General features: G+C 42.6%; 2 protein-coding genes across 6 annotated transcripts; both read right to left on the bottom strand.

Annotated features, from left to right (window-relative positions):
* Positions 1-157: 157 nt before the first annotated feature.
* On the bottom strand, positions 158-13188 carry f262 (6-phosphofructo-2-kinase/fructose-2,6-biphosphatase 2). Of its 4 annotated transcripts, none has more exons than XM_014133094.3 (16): positions 12988-13188; positions 10683-10835; positions 9840-9932; positions 9377-9473; positions 8367-8433; positions 8200-8274; positions 8010-8066; positions 7731-7855; positions 7301-7508; positions 6556-6702; positions 6226-6330; positions 6008-6137; positions 5848-5910; positions 4214-4278; positions 2816-2998; positions 158-1741 (listed from the first exon to the last, which is right to left on the bottom strand). In XM_014133094.3, the coding sequence occupies exons 2-16, from the start codon at positions 10768-10770 to the stop codon at positions 1676-1678; spliced, it is 1569 nt and encodes a 522-aa protein (XP_013988569.1). In that variant the 5' UTR covers positions 10771-10835; positions 12988-13188; the 3' UTR covers positions 158-1675.
* Positions 13189-13651: 463 nt separating this feature from the next.
* On the bottom strand, positions 13652-21098 carry LOC106565881 (protein PHTF1). Of its 2 annotated transcripts, XM_082959301.1 has the most exons (17): positions 20799-21098; positions 20169-20281; positions 20021-20077; positions 19847-19916; positions 19579-19737; positions 19265-19439; positions 18964-19078; positions 18515-18673; positions 18186-18419; positions 17971-18099; positions 17494-17763; positions 17278-17409; positions 17073-17159; positions 16729-16884; positions 15398-15493; positions 14680-14805; positions 13652-14504 (listed from the first exon to the last, which is right to left on the bottom strand). In XM_082959301.1, the coding sequence occupies exons 2-17, from the start codon at positions 20196-20198 to the stop codon at positions 14484-14486; spliced, it is 2016 nt and encodes a 671-aa protein (XP_082815427.1). In that variant the 5' UTR covers positions 20199-20281; positions 20799-21098; the 3' UTR covers positions 13652-14483. The 2 variants fall into 2 exon arrangements, 1 of the variants encoding a protein (XP_082815427.1); XR_014379796.1 differs by lacking the exon at positions 13652-14504 and having other exon boundaries at positions 14677-14805; positions 14950-15493.
* Positions 21099-21147: the final 49 nt, after the last annotated feature.

Below are 21147 nucleotides of genomic sequence, written 5' to 3' on the forward strand. Positions count from 1 at the left end.
CGGGTTACTACCCCGAAGCTCTTATCTGCTAGGCTACCTGCCGCTTGTGTACATAGTGCTTAATAGCTCCCTAGAGCTGTGCAGAGTAGGAAAATTAACTTGAAACATGCCACCTCCTTCCCCAAAACTCACACAGAAAAAGGAGACATAAATTACACCTGTTTTACATATTTAATGACTTTTTAATACAGTTACTGGAGCAACATCTTAAATACAATTCAACTATGCTAAACCAGCTAACTGACGCAATGAAGTCCATATCAACAGGCAACATTTTACATGACGAAATTCACGAGATTAATACTGCAGCCGGGTATTGAGTACAGTACATTCTTGAGCTGAGCAGGCTATCCTTGGAAAACGTATCAAATATATAGTCACAACTCTTGACATTTCTTTGGAACCTTCTTGTGTATGATTATACACATCTTTACAATTGTGCTATGCACAGAACAGATTACTTTTCAGTAAGGCTATCAACATGCCCCAAAAGGCACAGGCAAAAAAAATCATAAATAATTGTGACACTGTAGTTCGCAGTCATTGGAATAATTGGGTGTGCGTAATAGCATAACTTTTATCTAAATTAAAAGGATCTTGTGTGCCCCTACTGACTAGTGGCTTTTGGTGCAAATGACCAGAAATCTCATCACTTTATGCAGGTTATTAATGAAAACATTCAACACAAACACAGCAGAATGCCAAACACATTCATACAAATAGAGACATCTCAATATCTAATATACAGCTACTGTACATTCTTCTGGTATTCTATATATCAATATCCTATTAAGAATATGTGATGAGAAAAACATCTTATCACACCTTGACTATGTCAAATATTTCCTTCAAGTATCTCAGAGCACCTGTTAAAATATGGGATATTTGCACAGTTTTGGTTTCAGTGGTAATGGCTAACAAGCTACATTTATTAATAGTCGCATGTCTGTAATAATTGGTTAAAAGGCAAGGTTCTCAAATAAGCTTTGAGTTTCTTAAAAATCTACTAGTGTAAAACATTTCCTCAACCATGAATATAATCAAAGGGACAATTCAGCGAGAATTTCATAAGAAAGGTATTGAAGCTACACTGATAATTAGGACCGTAGTACTTTTCTTATTCCATGTTTACATATTTCTGTTACTCCTTTATGTTATCTGAAGACAGAGTAAGTAATTGACAGATAAATACACTCATTTACATGACAACTTCCCTTTTAAGAGCACTGGACTAACTTCTAATCTAAAATATATACAGTATATTCTTATTGTAAATGGTTCCACACAAACCATATATGACCACAATATCAAATTATCCTACTATGTTTTTCTGTGTTCATAATGTCATGTGATGGCTAATATGGATGTGTCTGATAAAATGCTTTATGCTGCAGTAGTGGGAAAGGATTTCATGATACCATAACATGCTGCCACATATATTCAACAAGACATGAAGGGTCTCTGATACACATAAGGCATCATGTTTGATCTTTATTGGCATACATGAAAGAGGTGTTATAGTTGTGCCACCAGTGGTTCCAGATATTTGGCATGCAGGGAAATTATTATATGATGTGGAAGGCCATAGGGACATGGAGGATAGGATGAGCAGAACTTCAGTGTCACAGGGATAGACTGAGGCACCAGCTGAACTTGAAGGTGACTTCATAGTCACTCAGAAGCGGACACAGCCACTAATTTCTTCTGGGCTGTCATAGTCGATTCCTTCACACAGGGAGTCCTTTAAACAGAAACAGACATGATTAATATTCTCAGTCGATGGTTCTATCCCTGTCTTAACATAACTCCAAACACTGACCAATTATTGTCTTGAAGACAGGTCTTACATTACTACTAGTGTTTTGCCTCAGAGACCAATGAAAAGAAACATCCCTGCTAGGGAAACTTTTCTCCTGATACACCATCATCATTATAAAACAAAGAGGGAACGAAATGATTAGTACTATTAGTAGTGAAGTGTATGTCCTTGAACTGAAATTATGATGAAGCATCATACTGTATGATGATATCGGTTTAAGATGCTATACATACCCCATTGTCTTATTGAGATGACATCTCATGTGAATAAGTGAAAACAGAAATTAAATTGGTGGAGTTCTGCGGGAATTTATCTTAAATACTCACAGACAACAGCTTCCTATCCGAGGCTGTGACGACACAGACAGGGAGGGAGAAAGGGAAGAGACAGAAATGGGGAGACTAGCTGAAGCACTGAACTCACAACAAAGCAAAGCGAACCAACACACTCGGATCACAACAGCAACTTTGAATACGCATCTCAAGACATCAACATGTCTATATTTACGACCCTTGTATGGCATTGATCTCTGACACTAATTGTTGTTCAGTGCATGTTTCTCCTAAGATGACTAATGTATAACACCTGGTTACTGGAAGAATGTTGAACTGTGTATCATCTGGAATGGTGCTTAAGTGATCTATTCATAAGATGTAAATGAGTAGAAGTTAGTGGTGCAGTTTATTTAGGACAGGCATAGTGCTGTGCATATTCAAGATGGAGACACAGCCCATGAAGAAAAGGGGAGGCCATGTAAGACAAATAGCTAATGTTGGGGGAGAGACAGACATTATATAAAGAGGGGAAGCCACCAACAAGACCACAGCATGTCAGGGAGACGTCCACTCTGTTTTTATTACAGAGTCTAAATTATCAAGGGGATTTAAGGGTGATGGGATGCTAAGGATAAAGAAGGGCTTTGGTGGCAGGAGGGAGGGGACTGAGTTGAATTATGAGTGATTAATTAAGAGGGCACCATCCATTTCTGACACTAACTTGGCTTTGCTGCAGCACCCCCTCTGGCATCTCGGGGAACTGCAGGGCCGATGGGGTGGGGCGTTGGGGGAGCCAGGGACGGGTGCCGGCACTGTAGAGCCTGGGCCGCTTGAACTGGTCGTGACTGGACAGGGGTGTGTAACTATTCCGCCGGATGGGAGCTGGGTCCCTCGGGACCTTATCCTGGTTGGAGATGGGGAAACACCAGGTGCATTAAAGAAAGAGACCCGGGAACACACAGCGTTATTGGGACAATTCCCCAAAACACAGCAATCAAACAATCGTTCTCCTTGACCAACCACTACAATAGGACTTTCTCTATGGCATATGAAAAAGTTGATTCTACATAGTTAAAAAAAAAAAAAAAAGCACTAACAGATTCCACTTAATTCTGCTCTTCCATATTGTCTATGGCATCTCACTAATAGCTCAGACACACCGGTAGGATTGTGAAACGTTTGCCTGCCGACTACTTAGCACTTCTGAACAGAGTGTCGGCAGTCTCTCTCTTTTGTGTTCAAACAGCAAAGACCTTAAAGTCGTCAGCCACTCAGCCTTGTTAATATAGTCAAACAGAAGGTGGCAGTAGCGTTATTTGGAAATGCATGTCCGTTGTTTTATGGTCTACAGTCACAACGAGTTCAAGCGGCCCAATATTAGCTAGCTATATAGCTAGCTGCGCTAATGTCACTATTGTTTTAGACAGCCTTTGTTGATATAGCCAGATGGCCACAGCTAGATAACTCACTAGCAAGATGACAAATAAACAATTTAATTCACTCTCCATGGTCACTACAGGCCATCGATACATTTTTTGCTAGCTGGCTAACGTTATGGTTAGCATTATTCACTAGCTAGCGAGATGTTGTGCTAGCTAGGTAAAGTTAAGACACTGCATTGACTCTCAGCAGACAGCTACAGGCAGCTGCTTCATGGAAAATAATCCATTGCAATTTAATTATAATTTTACTAGCTACAGTGGCCAGATTGGTAAAGTATTTAGTGTTGTGTGCATTGTGCTGCACTTACCACCCCGTTTGTTTCATATGAAGTGTGAGTAACTGCCTTGTCAGTTAGCAAGCTAACGTTATCTAGCTAGCTAACTAATAAGCTAGTGCAAACCTAAAAAAATATGTAAAGACTTGCTCTAGAAAAAAATGTATTATGCAGCTTTATTGTTTTAGTGGTGTCGGTGTTCGCAAGCAGGGAAAGGTGATCAGTCATAGCTTCATACAAGTTAAATATAAAGTCACACTAACTACTCATTTATCCAGACATAGCTTGAGCTAGTTTGGTTAAAGAGGTTCCGTGAAGCATGTGATATGTGAGCAGAACAGAGCAGGGATGCCAAAAAGGAGCAAAGCCTTACCACTGAGAATAACATGGAATGTTACTTACAAGTGGTCGGTCGCGATGTGTGTTCACTGCCTCCACGTTAAGGTAAAACATTTCCACTTTACAGCCTGGGGATAGTTGCAGAGATACATTCATGTTACCCATTCCTAATTGTCAAACTAAACTCAGCAAAAAAAGAAACGTCCCCTTTTCAGGACCCTGTCTTTCAAAGATAATTCGTAAAAATCCAAATAACTTCACAGATCTTCATTGTAAAGGGTTTAAACACTGTTTCCCATGCTTGTTCAATGAACCATAAACAAATAATGAACATGCACCTGTGGAATGGTCGTTCAGACACTAACAGCTTATAGACGGTAGGCTATTTAAGGTCACAGTTATGAAAACTTAAGACACTCAAGAGGCCTTTCTACTGACTCTGAAAAACACCAAAAGAAAGATGCACAGGGTCCCTGCTCATCTGCGCGAACGTGCCTTAGGCATGCTGCAAGGAGGCATGAGGACTGCAGATGTGGCCAGGGCAATAAATTCGCAATGGCCGTACTATGAGACGCCTAAGATAGAGCTACAGGGAGACAGGACGGACAGCTGATCGTCCTCGCAGTGGCAGACCACGTGTAACAACACCTGCACAGGATCGGTACATCCGAACATCACACCTGCGGGACAGGTACAGAATGGCAAAAACAACTGCCCGAGTTACACCAGGAATGCACAATCCCTCCATCAGTGCTCAAACTGTCTGCGAGAGGCTGAACTGAGGGCTTGTAGGCCTGTTGTACGGCAGGTCCTCACCAGACATCACCGGCAACAACGTCGCCTGTGGGCACAAACCCACCGTCGCTGGACCAGACAGGACTGGCAAAAAAGGAAGGAATGAGCGTTACACCGAGGCCTGTACTCTGGAGCGAAATCGATTTGGAGGTGGAGGGTCCATCATGGTCTGGGGCGGTGTGTCACAGCATCATCGGACTGAGCTTGTTGTCATTGCAGGCAATCTCAACGCTGTGCATTACAGGAATGACATCCTCCTCCCTCATGTGGTACCCTTCCTGCAGGCTCATCCTGACATGACCCTTCAGCATGAAGGGTCTGTGCGTGATTTCCTGCAAGACAGGAATATCAGTGTTTTGCCATGGCCAGCAAAGAGCCCGGATCTCAATCCCATTGAGCACGTCTGGGACCTGTTGGATCGGAGGGTGAGGGCTAGGGCCATTCCCCCCAGAAATGTCTGGGAACTTGCAGGTGCCTTGATGGAAGAGTGGGGTAACATCTCACAGCAAGATCTGGCAAATCTGGTGCAGTCCATGAGGAGGAGATGCACTGCAGTACTTAATGCAGCTGGTGGCCACACCAGATACTGACTGTTACTTTTGATTTTGAACCCCCCCCCCCCCCCCCCCCCCCCTCCCTTTGTTCAGGGACACAATTCAATTTCTGTTAGTCACATGTCTGTGGAACTTGTTCAGATTATGTCTCAGTTGTTGAATCTTGTTATGGTCATACAAATACCTACATGTTAAGTTTGCTGAAAATAAACGCAGTTGACAGTAAGAGGACGTTTCTTTTTTTGCTGAGTTTACTAGTGGTGATAGAAGAATTCCATCAGATGTGAACATAACACAATGTAATTGTCAATTTATTCTGCCATAAGTCTAATGAACACAAAGTCTTACCATAGGCAACAGGGCTGAGCTTGAGCACTGTGTGCAGTGGACATTTCAGGTAGGGTAGATCATCTACGAAATACATAGTTAAAAAAAAAAAAGTGTCAATGACTTCTGGTGTTTGTGACAGTGTCAGTAAGTGTGTACTGTATGTTGTGTGCTCACCCACCTGCACTCTTGTCCAGGAAGTAGGCTAGCAGGCAGCGCATGACAGCCTGGTGACAGATGACCAGCACATTGCCTTGTCTCTCTAGCTCCATGATGACAGGCTCTAACCGCTGCACTAGGTCCTGGTAGGACTACAGGTGGGGAGAAGGGACACACTGAGCTTTAGCTATCCCTAACAAGATAAGGGCTCCATATTGTGGTAAGCAGGTAGGACTTTACCTCTCCTCCTAGGTAGCGGTAGTGGTACTTGTCCTGGTCCCTCAGGGCAAACTCTTCTGGAAAGGAGTTCTGGATCATATCATATGTCATCTCCTCACAAACACCCTAACAGATGGGAAAGAGAGAACTCTGGAAAATGTACCTTGGCAGTTGAGTTGCCAGATAATGATCAATCATTACTTATTATTCAAACAATGAATATAACAAGTCATTTATCAAAGATCAAATTCATTTTAATCACAAATGGTGTCTACCTAAATTAAACCATCATGGTATTCATTATTTTCAACCAGTGATAGGTGAGAGATCAGAGGGAAAGTCAGTACTGACAGCATCTATCTCGTTGAGGATCTTCCACTGTTCGTAGGGCACAATCAGCTCCTCAGCAGTCTGGATGGTACGTCTCAGCTGGCTTGTCCACACCTTCAGGTCCGACAGTTTGTGCTCCTCGATGAAGCCGCGCAAGGCATGGGCAAACTGGACCAGAAAGGGCAAAGAGAGATTAGTGTCAATAACAGGCCCATCTATCAGGGGACTTCTTATTGTACATGATCATGGTAAACATGCTATTAACTATTTAAAAGTACATGACCTGATTACCAGTGTTTCCTCAAATTTAAAGTACAGGAGCTTTAATTAGTCATTTCCATTAGCTGTTCAACTAAATCTAAATAGAAATCGGTAGGATCCACTGACTCAAAGACAAAGATCAGTATTATGCCTGACTGCTCCATAGAGATTGATAGAGGCTTCTACTGTCCAAAAGGCCGTATTAGCATTGGCAGCGTCACTGAGGGCTTCCACCATTTTAATGTAGTCAACAGGGTGGGCCTTCCAACTTCATTGGCTGATCCCTCCTGTTTACCCTGTTGGAGTCATGTCCAACTGAGTCATCAGGAGGGATCAGCCAATCGTGAAGAAGACAATTTACTACTTCAAAATGGAGATGGCCTCAATGGCGCTGCCCATGCTATCACAGATGCTATAATGGCACAGATACAAAGATGAATCCTCTATCTCTATGGACTGCTCTCTCTGGACTAGGCCTAACTGTCATGGCAGACAGGACACATACCTGTTTTCCCCCTGGGGAGAGCTCCGAGTCGCCTCCGATACGGCCCTCCATGTTGTGATTGCTCTCTCCATGCCGGCACAGGTAGAGCGAGTGAGAGTGCACTTGAATGTTCATAAGGTAGTACACTATCCTACTCTGGATGTAGTCTTGCACCCGGTTCACCAGGAAGCGCCGGCCCACATTCTCCACCTTGATAAAGGATAGGTCCCTACGGGAGACACAGTAACACAATTGTCTATGTATTCTGTCTCCACCAGGTGGCATACATCTGACCTTGCAGCAAATTTACAGCAATTCTCGAGAACTACAAACGTTAATGCCTATTAGGTATAACACATGATGATCAGTATGGACAGTTGCCTCTAATTGAAGCAATGTCCTATTCAATTGCAACACACTGAGACAGACAATATGCATTGGTCATTCTTACTTGTCATAATCATCGGGATCCAAAGGTTGGTATGTAACCTTATAGCACTCTATGCGTTTGAGAAAGTCATCCATTACTCTCTCTCTGTGCCTCTCTGGGTAGTCTGGACTGGACACCTTCACCTCCTGTTTAGAGATATGACACATTAGAATGTGGGCAAAGAAAAATGAAAGTCGTGACATAACAAGGATATAGTCAGTGTATAAATAGGTTAGTTTTGACCCTGGCCTGGGGTCATAGTAAAGCATTACAATCCCACATGGCGACATCAGAACATACCAGAATATTAGCAGCAATGACTTCTGGGTCATCACACACAGACTCCACAAAGAACACCTGTTGGAAAGAAAGCAGCTCAGACTGCGCCACTAAAATATACTGCCTCACCACAGGGCTGGATGCAGTGTAGTTACACAGAGTAATGTTATATGGAGATACAAACACAAAAATATATTTGGCACATTTTTACCTTGAATGCATTCTCTTTCCCAAAATCAAGAATGAGGTCTCTCCTCTCCCTTGTTGTGTTTGTTGCATCAAATACCTAATCAAAGCAAACATCACAAAACGGGTGGATAAATGTAAAATATATTGAACAGACAAAAAGGAATCTAAAGGAAAGAGTAGATGCCTTACAGCGATTTGTCCTCCTTCTTCAGTTAGATATCCTTTCACATCCTCCAGGGCTACCAGAGCACACTGTCTGTGGGAGAGGAGAGGGAAATACAATGACAGTAATCTTAATCTGCATCAAAGGGCTCAACAGTGGGTCTGCAGAAAAGGGGGCAGGTATGCATTCCAACCTCATATATATATATATATATATCGTTTTTATACTCAATCTTAAAGGCCACTGTATCATTTTGTGTTTGATTCTACGGTGAGCAGTCCAGTAGACCAGAATGATATACTGTATATCTATCTTTCTTCTGCACAGACATCTGAATAGTAACACTGACAGAACAGTGAGGGAACATACCGATGCAACATTTTGTAAGGAGTGAGTGAGTGCCAGAAATATATTTAGATCAGCATTCTGTGATGCTGTCAAGAGCAGTAAAGCCATTTACAGGTCCATAAACGGCAATTCAGATGTCTCATTAAGTGATTATTCTGGATCAAGTTTAGTGCTTGCTTAGAAAACTTTCAGCTAGTTGGAAAATAGTAATCCATCACAAATTACTATGAAAAACTAAGCAAATGTCCATTTGAATCCCACAACTGCTGTGTGTACTTGTGTGTGTGTGTGTGTGTGTGTACACACACATTCTATTAATATAATATGGGTCTTTTGTACGCTGAATATCTGCTTGCACAGCAGACAGTGTGTTGGTTCAGAAACTCACTAGCCATTGACGCAGCAGCCGGGGCTGCAAAGTACACCTGTGAAATCATGCATAAGAGAACCTGGTGTGCTGCTGGAGTAATAAGATTCACTCAGATCTGACCATGCTGATGGAAACAATACTTGATTAATGACCGTTTTTTTCTAACATGTTACGATTGATAGAAAACTTTGTCTCTCATATGTGAACTTAAGTTCTAAGCAAATAAAAATGAAAAATGTGCCATCAAAACAGTGTGCATGGCAATTGTGAATGCTTTCCCAGTATGGAATCTGCATGAATAAAACAAATGTAACTTACTTCCTTATTTCCATGGCTTCCTTGTTGTCGTGTCTGAAGAAGTCGTAGGACTTGTAAGCTTTGACAGCCTCTCGGCGGTAAACACCCAAGTTAAACACTACAAAATTAACAAAATGGCACCAACAGAGTTATGACTTGCTTGTATTAGTGTCTACATGGTTTATTAAGTTAGGGTTGTCTCCTATCATAGAAATGGGACTGGTTCAAAGTAGGATCCTATTCAACATGGGGCGTCTCAGTTCTCAGGAGCTTTACATTTTTTATTAAAAATGTGACATTTACCTAATAATGAAGACATCTACTTTGTAGGACACAATACACTGGTGATTTAAAGTTGACTGAAGTGCTTATTAAAAGATATCTCAAACACCAGACGGTTCCACCATCAATAGTCTGTCATAATGGAAGACTTAAAGGGACATTCAAAAAGTGATGTTGTAGGGGCTGTCTTCCCCCACCTCACCTTTGGTTGGCACCCCTATCCAGTTGAGGTATCGTGTCAGTTTCTTAGACATGTAGGTCTTTCCCCTAGCAGGTAGGCCGATCATTACAATCACTGTGGGAGAGTTTGTCATGTAGGATGCCCATGCTGAACAGAAAGACAGACAGACATACATACATACTATAGTGCATTAGCATCAGACTAACTCAGATACTACTGTATACATTCTATACTGTATACGTACAAGTGATACACAGGCCTGACAATAAAATGATATACAGTAGATAAGGCAAAACAATTTAACTATCAAATTTGTTGGTTGTTATGATCAATCATCATTGGATACATTTCTTATCCTTGATTTCCCATGTACTGTATACTTAGATGAAAAGGGATATGTCAAATGGACTGGCAAGCCTTGGCTTGCTATTCTCATATAAATTACGTCGGCAACAGGACTGCAGATAAACTGAATACTGTATGGAATATGGGCTCATTGTAAACAGATTTCAACATAATCTGCATGATAAAAATATAATGTGGAATGAGAGTGAATAATTTTCAGAGAAGACGAGTCCCTCTCAAAATATTATAAACACAGTTGTATTTCTTTTAAACTAATTTGCTTGTTAATGTGTGCATCAACCAAAAAATGTGTTTTCAATGCATAGAGAAAGCTTTACATCATAACTAGCAACATTTTTGGAGATGAAGCCAAAACAAAATAACACCTGTAGACTTATTCTGTGCCAGTCAAAACAGCCAGAAGCAAACATCCAGACTGCAGCAGAATTGTTGCTGCCTGCGCAAAGCTCTCCTGCATTGAAGATATTGCTCTGGGAGGCTTATCATTTGGCTACTTACAGCATTTCTTCTTGTTTACTCTGAGCTCTGTTTTCTTGGCTTCAGCAGAGTTCGCCGAGCTAGTCTCTCTCTGAATGGTTGCGGACATGGTGGAGTTGTGTCCTTGTTGTGCCAGGTTCCCAAAGGCTCTAGAAGGGCATGGCCCCAGACAATCTGAAACACAAGGTTGATTTATTCTAGCAGTAGGTCTAGGCCTATGTAATATTACATTTTTATTTATATTTCCTGAAAAAGAATGACAAATGTATCCACTATCTGAACAATATTCAATTAAGTTGATGTTGATATAAAATATATACAATGGTATGTGGACACACCTTCAAATTAGTGCATTCGGCTATTTCAGACACAATCGTTGCTGACAGGTGTATAACATCGAGCACACCGCCATGCAATCTCCATAGACAAACATTGGCAGTAGAATGGCCTTAGTGAAGCGCTCAGTGACTTTCAACATCATAGGATGCCACCTTTCCAACAAGTCAGTTCGTCAAATTTCTGCCATACTAGAGCTTCTCCAGTCAACTGTAAGTGCTGTTATTTGAAGTGGAAAGTGGTCTAGGAGCAACAACGGCTCAGCAACAAAGTGGTACGCCACACAAGTTCACAGAATGTTACTGCCGAGTACTGAAGCACATAGCGCGTAAAAAAATCGTCTGTCCTCGGTTGCAACACTCACTACCGAGTTCCAAACTGCCTCTGGAAGCAACATCAGCACAAAAATGGTTAGTCGGGAGCTTCATGAAATGAGATTTAATGGCCGAGCAGCCGCACACAAGCCTAAAATCACCATGTGCAATGCCAAGTGTCGGCTGGAGTGGTGTAAAGCTTGCTGCCATTGGACTCTGGAGCAGTGGAAAGGCGTTCTCTGGAGTGATGAATCACACTTCACCATCTGGCAGTCTGACGGACACATCTGGGTTTTGGCGGATGCCAGGAGAACGCTACCTGTCCCAGTGCATAGTGCCAACTGTAAAGTTTGGTGGAGGAGGACTAATGGTCTGGGGCTGTTTTTCATGGTTTGGCCTAGGCCCCTAAGTTTCAGTGAAGGGAAATCTTAACGCTACAGCATACAATGACATTCTAGATGATTCAGTGCTTCCAACTTTGTAGCAACAGTTTGGGGAAGGCCCTTTCCTGTTTCAGCATGACAATACCCCTGTGCACAAAGCGAGGTCCATACAGAAATGGTTTGTCCGAGCCAGGCCTAATCTCCCAACATCAGTGCCTGACTTCACTAATGCTCTTGTGGTAGAATGGAAGCAAGTCCCCGCAGAAGTGTTCCAACATCTAGTGGAAAGCCTTCCCATAAGAGTGGAGGCTGTTAAAGCAGCAAAGGGGGCACCAACTCCATATTAATGCCCATGATTTTGGAATGAGATGTTCAATGAGCAGGTGTCCACATACTTTTTGTCATGTAGTGCATATAGGCCACACTAAATGCACTTAAAATCCCATTTCATTAAGTATTAGGAGTCTGATGAATTTTCTAATGAATTAGAAAGTAATGGCATGACTTGACATTTGCTGTAACATAATTAGACTACCTTTATATTAGGTTGGATACAGCTTCGTTTTCTGTCAAAGGCCTTCAAGCATATTGCAACACAGCAAAGCGAGGGACTGCCATTTCATCCTCACAGCCACCATGTATTGCGCGGCCATATCCGCTCATCAAAAGAGCACTAACAAAAACCGGGAATCACAAAATGATTCCAAAGCCATTTACCTCAGTAAGCAATATTATTATGCGACGACACTACTACAGTCCAATCGGATAGTCTCGAGCCAGGGTCACTTGTCTGTGTCCGGAACACTGATAATACACGCATTGGTTGTTTCCATGGAGATAGTTAGAGGGCGCAATATCTTATTTGTCCGATTATTGCGTCTATGTGAGCATGGGCAGCGCCATTGAGGCCATCTCCATTTTCTACTAGTTGGTAAACAAACTGAAAGGGTGCATACTGCCACCCGGAGTGTGTTGTTTGAACAGGTATAAAGCCAAGGTTGGCGATTTACTGCCACCTGCCATTATGCAATGTTTGCTCACAAGTATAATTAATTGGTCCCGAGTATAACCCATTGATCCCACCTAATGACCTGGATGGAATTATGTGATCCTTCCTTAACCCATAGGAAGTCCCACCCAGTTGACTACTTCAAAATTGTGAATGTCCTCCATGGCGCTGCCCATGATAAAATGACATTTTGGCCACTAGAGTCCTCTATCGGGCTCTATGGTTGTTTCACACCTAAATAACACAGGCTACTTACTGTACACTCAAAAACTATTGCAATTTACCTGCAATATGAGAGCCGATGAGGGAATTAGAACATTGATCTGACGCCCAATACGCACGTTCTGCTATCTCTGACTATGAGTTTTTTGTCCCACTCCAGTCGGCGGCGCAACTGTTAAGTCCTGTTGTGTGCTACGCTGTCCTTGTGCTGAGGTTGGTGGCGCGGGCCCGGTTGATGTCCTTCCAAGCCAGAAAAGCATGAGGTGTGCCATTTGCGTCACAATTTCTTTACCGTAATCTTCATAATATTAAGATTTATGATGCGCATATAATGTATATTCATTCAAGTAAATTTACCTTAATACCTTAATAGAAAATTACTCAAGTATAAGTGGAAGTCACCCAGTAAAATACTACTCGAGTAAAAGTCTAAAAGTATTTGGTTTTAAATATACGTAAGTTTCAAAAGTAAATGTAATTGCTAAAATATACTTAAGTATCAAAAGTAAAAGTATAATTAATTAAACCGGACTGCACATTTTTTTAAATTTATGGATAGCCAGGGGCACACTTCAACATTCAGACATCATTTACAAACGAATGTGTGTTTAGTTAGTCTGTAGTACTTTAAAGTATTTTTACTTAAGTACATTACATCACTGTGTATATTATGTAGGCTGTGGAAGTGAGAATATTATGTGCACTGACCAGGCAGCAGTAATAAAATCATTGTGAAAGATTTATTATCAAAGGAAATAAAACATAACCTAATTTATAGTCAAACATTTTTTTTTTTAATCAAACTATACCATCTGTGAATAGTTGCTTAGCAGAACATAATGGTCTTCAGTACTAAGGCCATGATGGCGGTCCAAAGATTACAATCTATGTGTACCATTATGTCAGTAATGAAATACAGACAAACCCCAAATAAATAAAGCCCCAATAAAAGCTACAGCACGTTGCCCTTAAAATATCACAAAATCGGTTTAGAGTAGAGTTAAATATTTCCTATAAAAAAAAGCAATTAATCAATTTAGTTCAGTAACCCATTTTGAAGATCTGTATTAACATTTTTCATTTTAAAAGTATTTTACGCTGTCTAACAGCCGAGTACATGTCAAACCACGCTGGAATGTCATTCTTACATAACAGTTTGTTCATTCTTGTTTCCTATTCCACGTCTTGAAATGGTTCATATTGAAATGGCCAACACATTTTTCTGTGTTCATTAGGCACCCATTGGCTACTGTTTCTCAGAGTAAGAACCAGGAAGTGGCCAGGTCCAGGTCCTGGCACTGGAACTGCTGCAGCAGATCAGTTCAGGCTACAATGATTACGTAGCCAGGGATGTGTGTATCATTGATTGTAAAGAGCTCATGCTTGTGTATGACCACAATGGTATTGTGTGATTTAAAGTTCAATGTTTCTGGGAAGGCACAGAGATGCATAGGCGATCACTCAGTAGGTTTGCACACTTTGCACAGATTGCCAGCTGTAGATGGTAGGAGTTGGCAGAGTCTCCAGTATCCAACAGTTAGTGGTTTAGCAAGTCACATTAAGGCTTAATCTTCCACAGCTGTAAGAGACAACAAAGAGGGCACATTTAAAAACCCAGCACATATACTCACTTTTGGAAGTTAATGCACATGTGCCAGGAGGAAAACAACTCTGACAAAGGTGAAGATTCACTGTATGGCAAAAATATCAGTGTTAAGAAACAGCATTGTAGGATTAGAAGTGTCTCCACTCACTCGGATGTTGAAGCCGAGCAGGTCGCTGACCACAGCGGAGACTGCAGACAGGATGACCACGCGTGTGATGTTATAGATGAGAGGGTTCACAGTCAGCCCCAGCAGTCGGAAGGGGGTGTCAAGCTCCTGTAAAAGGGTTGGTATGAGAAGCCAGTCAGAGATGCTTTCACTGTACGTTATGCTGAATAAACAACTACCAGCCCAGTAGATTCTTCTTATTTATTATGATACATTTTTTTGACCCCCTTTTTCTCCCAAATTGGTAGTTACAGTCTTGTCCCATCACTGCAACTTCCGTACGGACTCGGGAGAGGTGAAGGTCGAGAGCCGTGCGTCCTCCGAAACACAACCCCGTCAAGCCGCACTGCTTCTTGACACAATGTCGCTTAACCCGGAAGGCAGCCACACCAATGTGTCGGAGGAAACACCTGGTGACCGTACACGTGGCGACCTTGTCAGCGTGCATGGGAGGACATCCTGGCCGGCCAAACCCTCCCCAAACCCGGACGACGCTGGGCCAATTATGCGTCGCCTCATGGATCTCCCGGTTGCAGCCGGCTGCGATACAGCCCGGTATCAAACCAGGATCTGTAGTAACGCAGCTAGCACTGCGATGCAGTTCCTTAGACCGCGGTGTTACTCGGGAGGCCTCTCAGCCCAGTAGATTTGACTAAAGTCAAAAAAGTCAAGATTGGCTGAAGTTGAGAGACATCCTTACTTTCATTAGTTTTGTTGCAAGCTTCAGAACATTGTTCACTATGTTCAAATTTTCTTTCTTGTTGGGCTTCTTTTCCATCTTAAGATACAAGTTGATCTGAAATAAGAAAATAATTGAGAGGGAGATGTATTAATAAAGTTTTTGCTTCAATAGAGTTGTAGCATAGATTTTTGTATCATACTTTTATTCTGAAACTATATTGAGTCATTATTACTGACAGTACCCCTTTAAGACTTTTATTGCAAAGCACTTAATTATACCTGTGCATGTCCAGAGGGAAAGAGAAGAGCTTTGATGTTGATGTGAATCCTACTTGGCTGCATTCTTGTGATCGGAGAACTAATGCAAGTACTTTACCCGTTGTAACTGTGTGACCCACAAGTCCTCCAGAGGAGATTGAATATAATATCCATGATCAAGAAATGAAGGTCGCAGAGGTGCTTGGTGTTGCTGGTATTTGCAACGTGTTTCTCCATCCAAGGCAGTGAACTATGGTGCATGTCTCAGCTAACACAATGGTGTGAGTGGACTATTTCGGTAAATGTGTCCAAAGTGGACATTTGAAACATCACTAGCTTAATTTCATAGCACATCTATGTTAAAGTAGTGAACACTCAACGGATATCATGCATTTATTGGCCAAAAACACCATCAATCAAGTTCTCTCAAACATCAAACAAACATCAAAGAGACACGCACATGCATTTCACGACTGCGTTGAACTACCCCATTGTTTCTAGAAGCTTCTCCACGTGGAATACCCAGTTGTAGCTGGCTGTGTAACACATTTGGCAGAAAATAGTTTTAATCAGATGACATCAGAAGGGCAACACTATTTGGCTAGCAGCGACACAAGTAAGTTAGCTTACAATGAAAAAGCAAGGTATTTTTTGCAAAAACGATGCATGGCCATATTTCTAATGTTTATCATAGAAAGAATGTAGCTGCCTACATTTCCTGAAGGTTTGCTTGAAGTTAATCTTGCATTTTAACTTGCTACCAGAGAGAAACTAGACCGGAGGAAAGTAACCGAGAAAAGTAGCCTACATCAGTCAGAACGCTGTCTGATGATCCAATGACAAGAGCAAAGAAATTTCATCCGAGTGGAGAAGTGCAACTGATGCACGAAATTAGTCCTTTTACATTCATGATTTGGAGCGAACCCTGACTGAAGCTGAGCAGAATTTACAATAAGAAGCATTTTAAAATCTGTGTTTATAAAATGCGGCAGATCTTTTTTTCTGTCTTTTATCTTTCCCTTTCTGCGTGAAAAATTTAGAATCCTGCGTTAATGCGAACCCTGATTGTGTGTGTGTAGCAGGGGGCCTTACCTGTTCGGTAAGCAGCACTGACACGTTGCTGTATTTACAGTTGGTCTCGGAGCCCAGGGTGGCCAGACGGAGCAGGAAGAGGATGAGGGAGGAGCCCCACACCATGAGCTCCCAGTTGGTCTCGGAGTCCAGGAATGTGTGGTGACTCTTTAGGAGCTGGCAGTAAGATATAGAAAATTAGTACTCATTATCTTAAATCTATTCTGTTTGTACAGGTTGGAGCTTAACAAATGCACATTCGGTCTTACAACAGGTCTTTAAAAAAAATAAAAAATTGTGGATGGTAAATCATGGTGTGTTTACTGGAATCTTGTGTATTTACTCTTTTTATAGATATGTCTGACCTGTGTACACAAGATGAAGGCGATAGAAAGGGCCAGGAGGAATATGGAGGAGACGATGACATCAACGGAACGCTGGGGCCCACGTCTCTGTGGTTAATAGGAAAAAATATTTGGGCACATTTCAATGAGGGCAGGACCTTCATCCCCCCTAGTGGAAAACCATACGCTGAAGTAAAGGCACCTGAGTAGTGAGAAGAACTCAGACCTTGAGGAAGGAGCGGAGCGACAGCCACATCTTAATGTTCTGCACATTCTTCAGCCTGAAGTGGGGGATTTCCGACTTCTTGGCCTTTCGTGCTGATGTGATGTGGTTGAAGAGTTTGGCGAAAACAAGCCTCTGTTGAAAGAGAAACAGCCACACCATTTACAGCGTATTCATTTTGTTGTAGTGAGTCTACAACAGTGGGACTAACATGCTGACCTGTTTGTAGGTCCTCTCTGCCACACACATCATGAAGAAGAAGAGGCCTGTAAGGCAGAGCCTCTCCACGGTGGTGATGAAGAGGAAGGCGTAGGTCTTGGCATCGGGCGGCCCCACCGCCATGACAGCCAGCTCAGGCAGGGACAGGGAGCTCAGGCGTGTCATGTCCAGCCGCTGTGCCAGGCGGAAGGCAAAGGGAAGCAGCACCAGTGTGGCAGTGACCAACCCCCCCAGGGCTAGGTATCCCATGCCCTGCTCCACCACTTTCACCTACAGAGAAGATATCACCTCTGTTAGGAGGACAGAGTTATGGGGCACAGAGTACACAGCCCATATGGTGTTTCTATAAATAGAAACAGTAAGAAACCCATTCCAGCCCTAAAGCATTACACACCAGCATTCACTCTGTATTGAACATGTGTTAATTGTACCAAAACGGCATCAGTGAGTGTAATGAAATGGTCATAGGAGGTGTACCCGTGTGAGGATGATCCCACTGATCTCCAGTACTGACATGTCTGCTTTCTTGCACTCCCCCTGCTCCCAAATGATAGCACTGACCCGGTCTCTGGATGGGTGGCACGCCTGCAGCCACGATAGTTGACCCTGTGAGGAGAGAAAGCTGGTGTGTTGATATACTAAGCCTTTTGAGGTTACATATTATGTGACAGGGTATGGTGGTGTAGACCCACCTGCTGTAGGTTCTCATCATCACTGCTGAGAGTGGTGGATGGGGGGAGAGTCAGGCCAGGGCAGTACCGCCCCTCACTGTCACTGCTGCCAGTGGAGGCGGAGTCAGGCCCCTGAAGAAGATCCTCCCACATCGTATCATCTGTGTCAGAGGCCGGGCGCGAGCCCTCGGTCCTCAGGTGCTCCACTTCACGAGGGTTCACCTTAGTGTCCTTGGCACCTCCACGACTTTCCTCCTGTGCAAATAATAGGACTGGTCAAACTAAATGTCCACCTTTCACTCAGGCTACAAAGAGCAGGACCAGAGCACCCTGACTGTCTTAAGGTTTACCTCAGGTGGTGAGGGATTTGAGAAGGAGTGAAGGTGTCTCTTCCTGAGGACAGTGGTAGGTGTTGGTCCAGCTACACTAGTGGGTGGTTTTGCTTCCTTATCATCCTCCTCACTGGAAAGCTCATCAGAGGCCCCAAAGCCCGACTTTTTCTGATTTGACTGGACAACATCACAAACAGCAATAGAATTAGCTGGATAAAACAGCAAATCCACATGATACCCAAAATGTAAATCACAGACAAAAATCCAGCCTTACAACCCTCTATACAAGTTTACTAAGGCAACACAAAGGAAACAAATGTTGATTCACACAGACATTTGAAAAAAAGGAAGAACTGGAACTCTGTTAATGACTGCTTGACTCAAACAGTCATTGTTTAATGATCAGGTAAAGGATCTGATCATTGTTTGTTTGGCCTTACCCTCTCTTCTGATCTGTACAACCTTACCTTCTCTTCTGATCTGTACAACCTCTGGTTTTCCTCCAGCTGCCAAGGCTGCAGCTCAGTGTCCCTGTCGTTGACCTGTCCCTCTGTCCTCTTCAATCCTTTACCCTTCCTTAGCCTGAATGAAGGGTGAGAAAATAAGGGAACATGTTATACAGTGTGGGAGCAGTTTGCACAAGTGTATAAAAGGGTGTGTATGAACAGCATGTGTGTGAGCACCATGTTTGTGAACAGCATATGTGTGAACAGCATGTGTGTGTGTGTGTTAGCAGTGTGTGTGTGTTACTGGCAATAAGAACCATACCTCCTCCTGCGTGCAGGGCTGGTGCTGCTGACAGGACTGACTGAAGGGCTCCGGTTGGACTCAGTGGACACTATCTGGCAGTGCACTGTCCCCAGCAATAACATAAGACACATTGGCCCCAACTGCTCACTAGCACTGGCTGCAGGAACCTCCACGTACAACATTGCTGCTGCCACTACAGAGAGAAAGCCATTAATAGACTATTTAGGGGACAGAGTTACAGACCCATTTAGGTTTATGAAAAAGTATATTGGATTCCACAGCATACATCTGCATCATTCCTAAAGCAATGTTAAGGTGAGATGTAAGTTTACCTTGCATGAAGTAGAGCACCAGGATACAGGTAGAGATGGACCTGGAGGTCACCTGGATCCACCACTGGAAGAAGAAGGGGAAGAGGAGCACCCTGACCAGGCCCTTACGGGTCAACGCCGTCCATGGACTATCGGGCTTGGCCTTGCCGAATGTAGACCCTGGAAAAGAAGAGAGACAATCTATAGCGTTGCATGCACCATATCCATCCAATAAGCAAATAGTGCAAATGAGCATACATATAACACCTTGTAATAAATGGATAGTCACCTCTTACTAAGTCAACATCAATGAGGTCTGGCTTGACATGACCGGACCTTTTTGGTTTACAGGCCATGCCCTGTGTGAGAGACAGTTATCTTTCCAACAAATACTGATCACATAAGACATTCATTTAATTGCTGGTGAAATATGAGCATATTAGACCAAACGTCATGAACTTACATTATGTTCAGCCTGTTCCAGAGACTTCTCCCAAACCTGCTGATCATATGCACCGATCTGTTGACACATGGACACACTTCAGTTTTATTATACCATATAAGGGATTTTAGACCCTCATTACATTGTCAGTAAGTCCAGCATGTCTTACCTTCTCTTGATACCATGCTATTCTCGCCATTGTCTTATGATTGTGGTGAACATTCAGTGTCAGGTCATTTCAGAGGTGACACAGGGACAGATAAGATCTGGCTGCAACCCAGGCTTGTGTAACAACAAAAGCAATGGAGAGAACATTAGAGATTAAGCAAAAACAATGACATTGTGGAGTACAATGGGCCTTTCCACAACATGTTCACTCAATACCAGAAATTACCACTGCTAGCTAATTGTAGTTTACTGTTTTTCATTGTGCTGCATGTACAATTGTTACCCTCATTACAAAAAAATAACTATATAGAAATTCAACTAATCTCAATTTAGCCCAAAGGATAATGTGGTTGAAGATAGGTGATACAATTGTTCAACTGTGTTCAAATGAAACTCTGTACTAGTGATCATTCTAAAAACAGCCAGTAAAACCATCATCCCGGAGCAGTATCATCAAGCGGGATGTCGCAGTGTCGTAGCTCTGCTTCGCCATCATTCATGCAACCTCGGCTATACTTTTCAACTCGTACAAAACACGGTTGAACTTGCCACCATTCAAAATAGGTAAACAGATTCGGGCCACATTTACATTATATAGATTAGAAACAAGTAACGTTAGCAAGCTAGCTACCATTAAACAAAGAGTTATCTCGCCAGCTCTTCTTCAGCCCAGGAGTGACGCGCGGCTCGACGACGTAAACTATAGCCAGTTAACGTGAACAGCATCTCGCCTGTAGGAATTGCAATGATTTATGAGTAACTCTCTTTTACTGCAGTTATCAAAACGATTTCCCCAATCTTTGCTATCAGTTGTATTTGAAGTCGAATTCCCAGGAATGCACACCGAAACAACTATTTTTAAGCTCTTGCACTTCCTTTTTCCGGGTTGATCGGAGCCTGCTTGTTTGTTGACATTTCTGTCAGAACTGTCAAATCTGTGCAGCCAACAGCTGTGACCTGTGGAAACTCCACATTCCAAT

The sequence above is a fragment of the Salmo salar genome, chromosome 12, assembly GCF_965601325.2.
Source record: "Salmo salar chromosome 12, fSalSal1, whole genome shotgun sequence".
Taxonomy (NCBI): Eukaryota; Metazoa; Chordata; class Actinopteri; order Salmoniformes; family Salmonidae; genus Salmo; species Salmo salar.

Excerpts from the sequence above, each read along its gene's own strand:
- f262 (XM_045690460.2), bottom strand. The coding sequence starts at position 10,770 with ATGTCCGCAACCATTCAGAGAGAGACTAGCTCGGCGAACTCTGCTGAA. Across the intron at positions 7,856-8,009 it reads TCATTGCTGCTAATATTCTG|GAGGTGAAGGTGTCCAGTCC; the intron begins GTATGTTCTGAT and ends ATCTCTAAACAG. Across the intron at positions 7,509-7,730 it reads GATCCCGATGATTATGACAA|GGACCTATCCTTTATCAAGG; the intron begins GTAAGAATGACC and ends TGTCTCCCGTAG.
- LOC106565881 (XM_082959301.1), bottom strand. The coding sequence starts at position 20,198 with ATGGCGAGAATAGCATGGTATCAAGAGAAG. Across the intron at positions 15,494-16,728 it reads CAGTGCTGCTTACCGAACAG|ATCAACTTGTATCTTAAGAT; the intron begins GTAAGGCCCCCT and ends TTCTTATTTCAG. Across the intron at positions 14,505-14,679 it reads TGCTCGGCTTCAACATCCGA|CTGTGGAAGATTAAGCCTTA; the intron begins GTGAGTGGAGAC and ends TGTCTCTTACAG.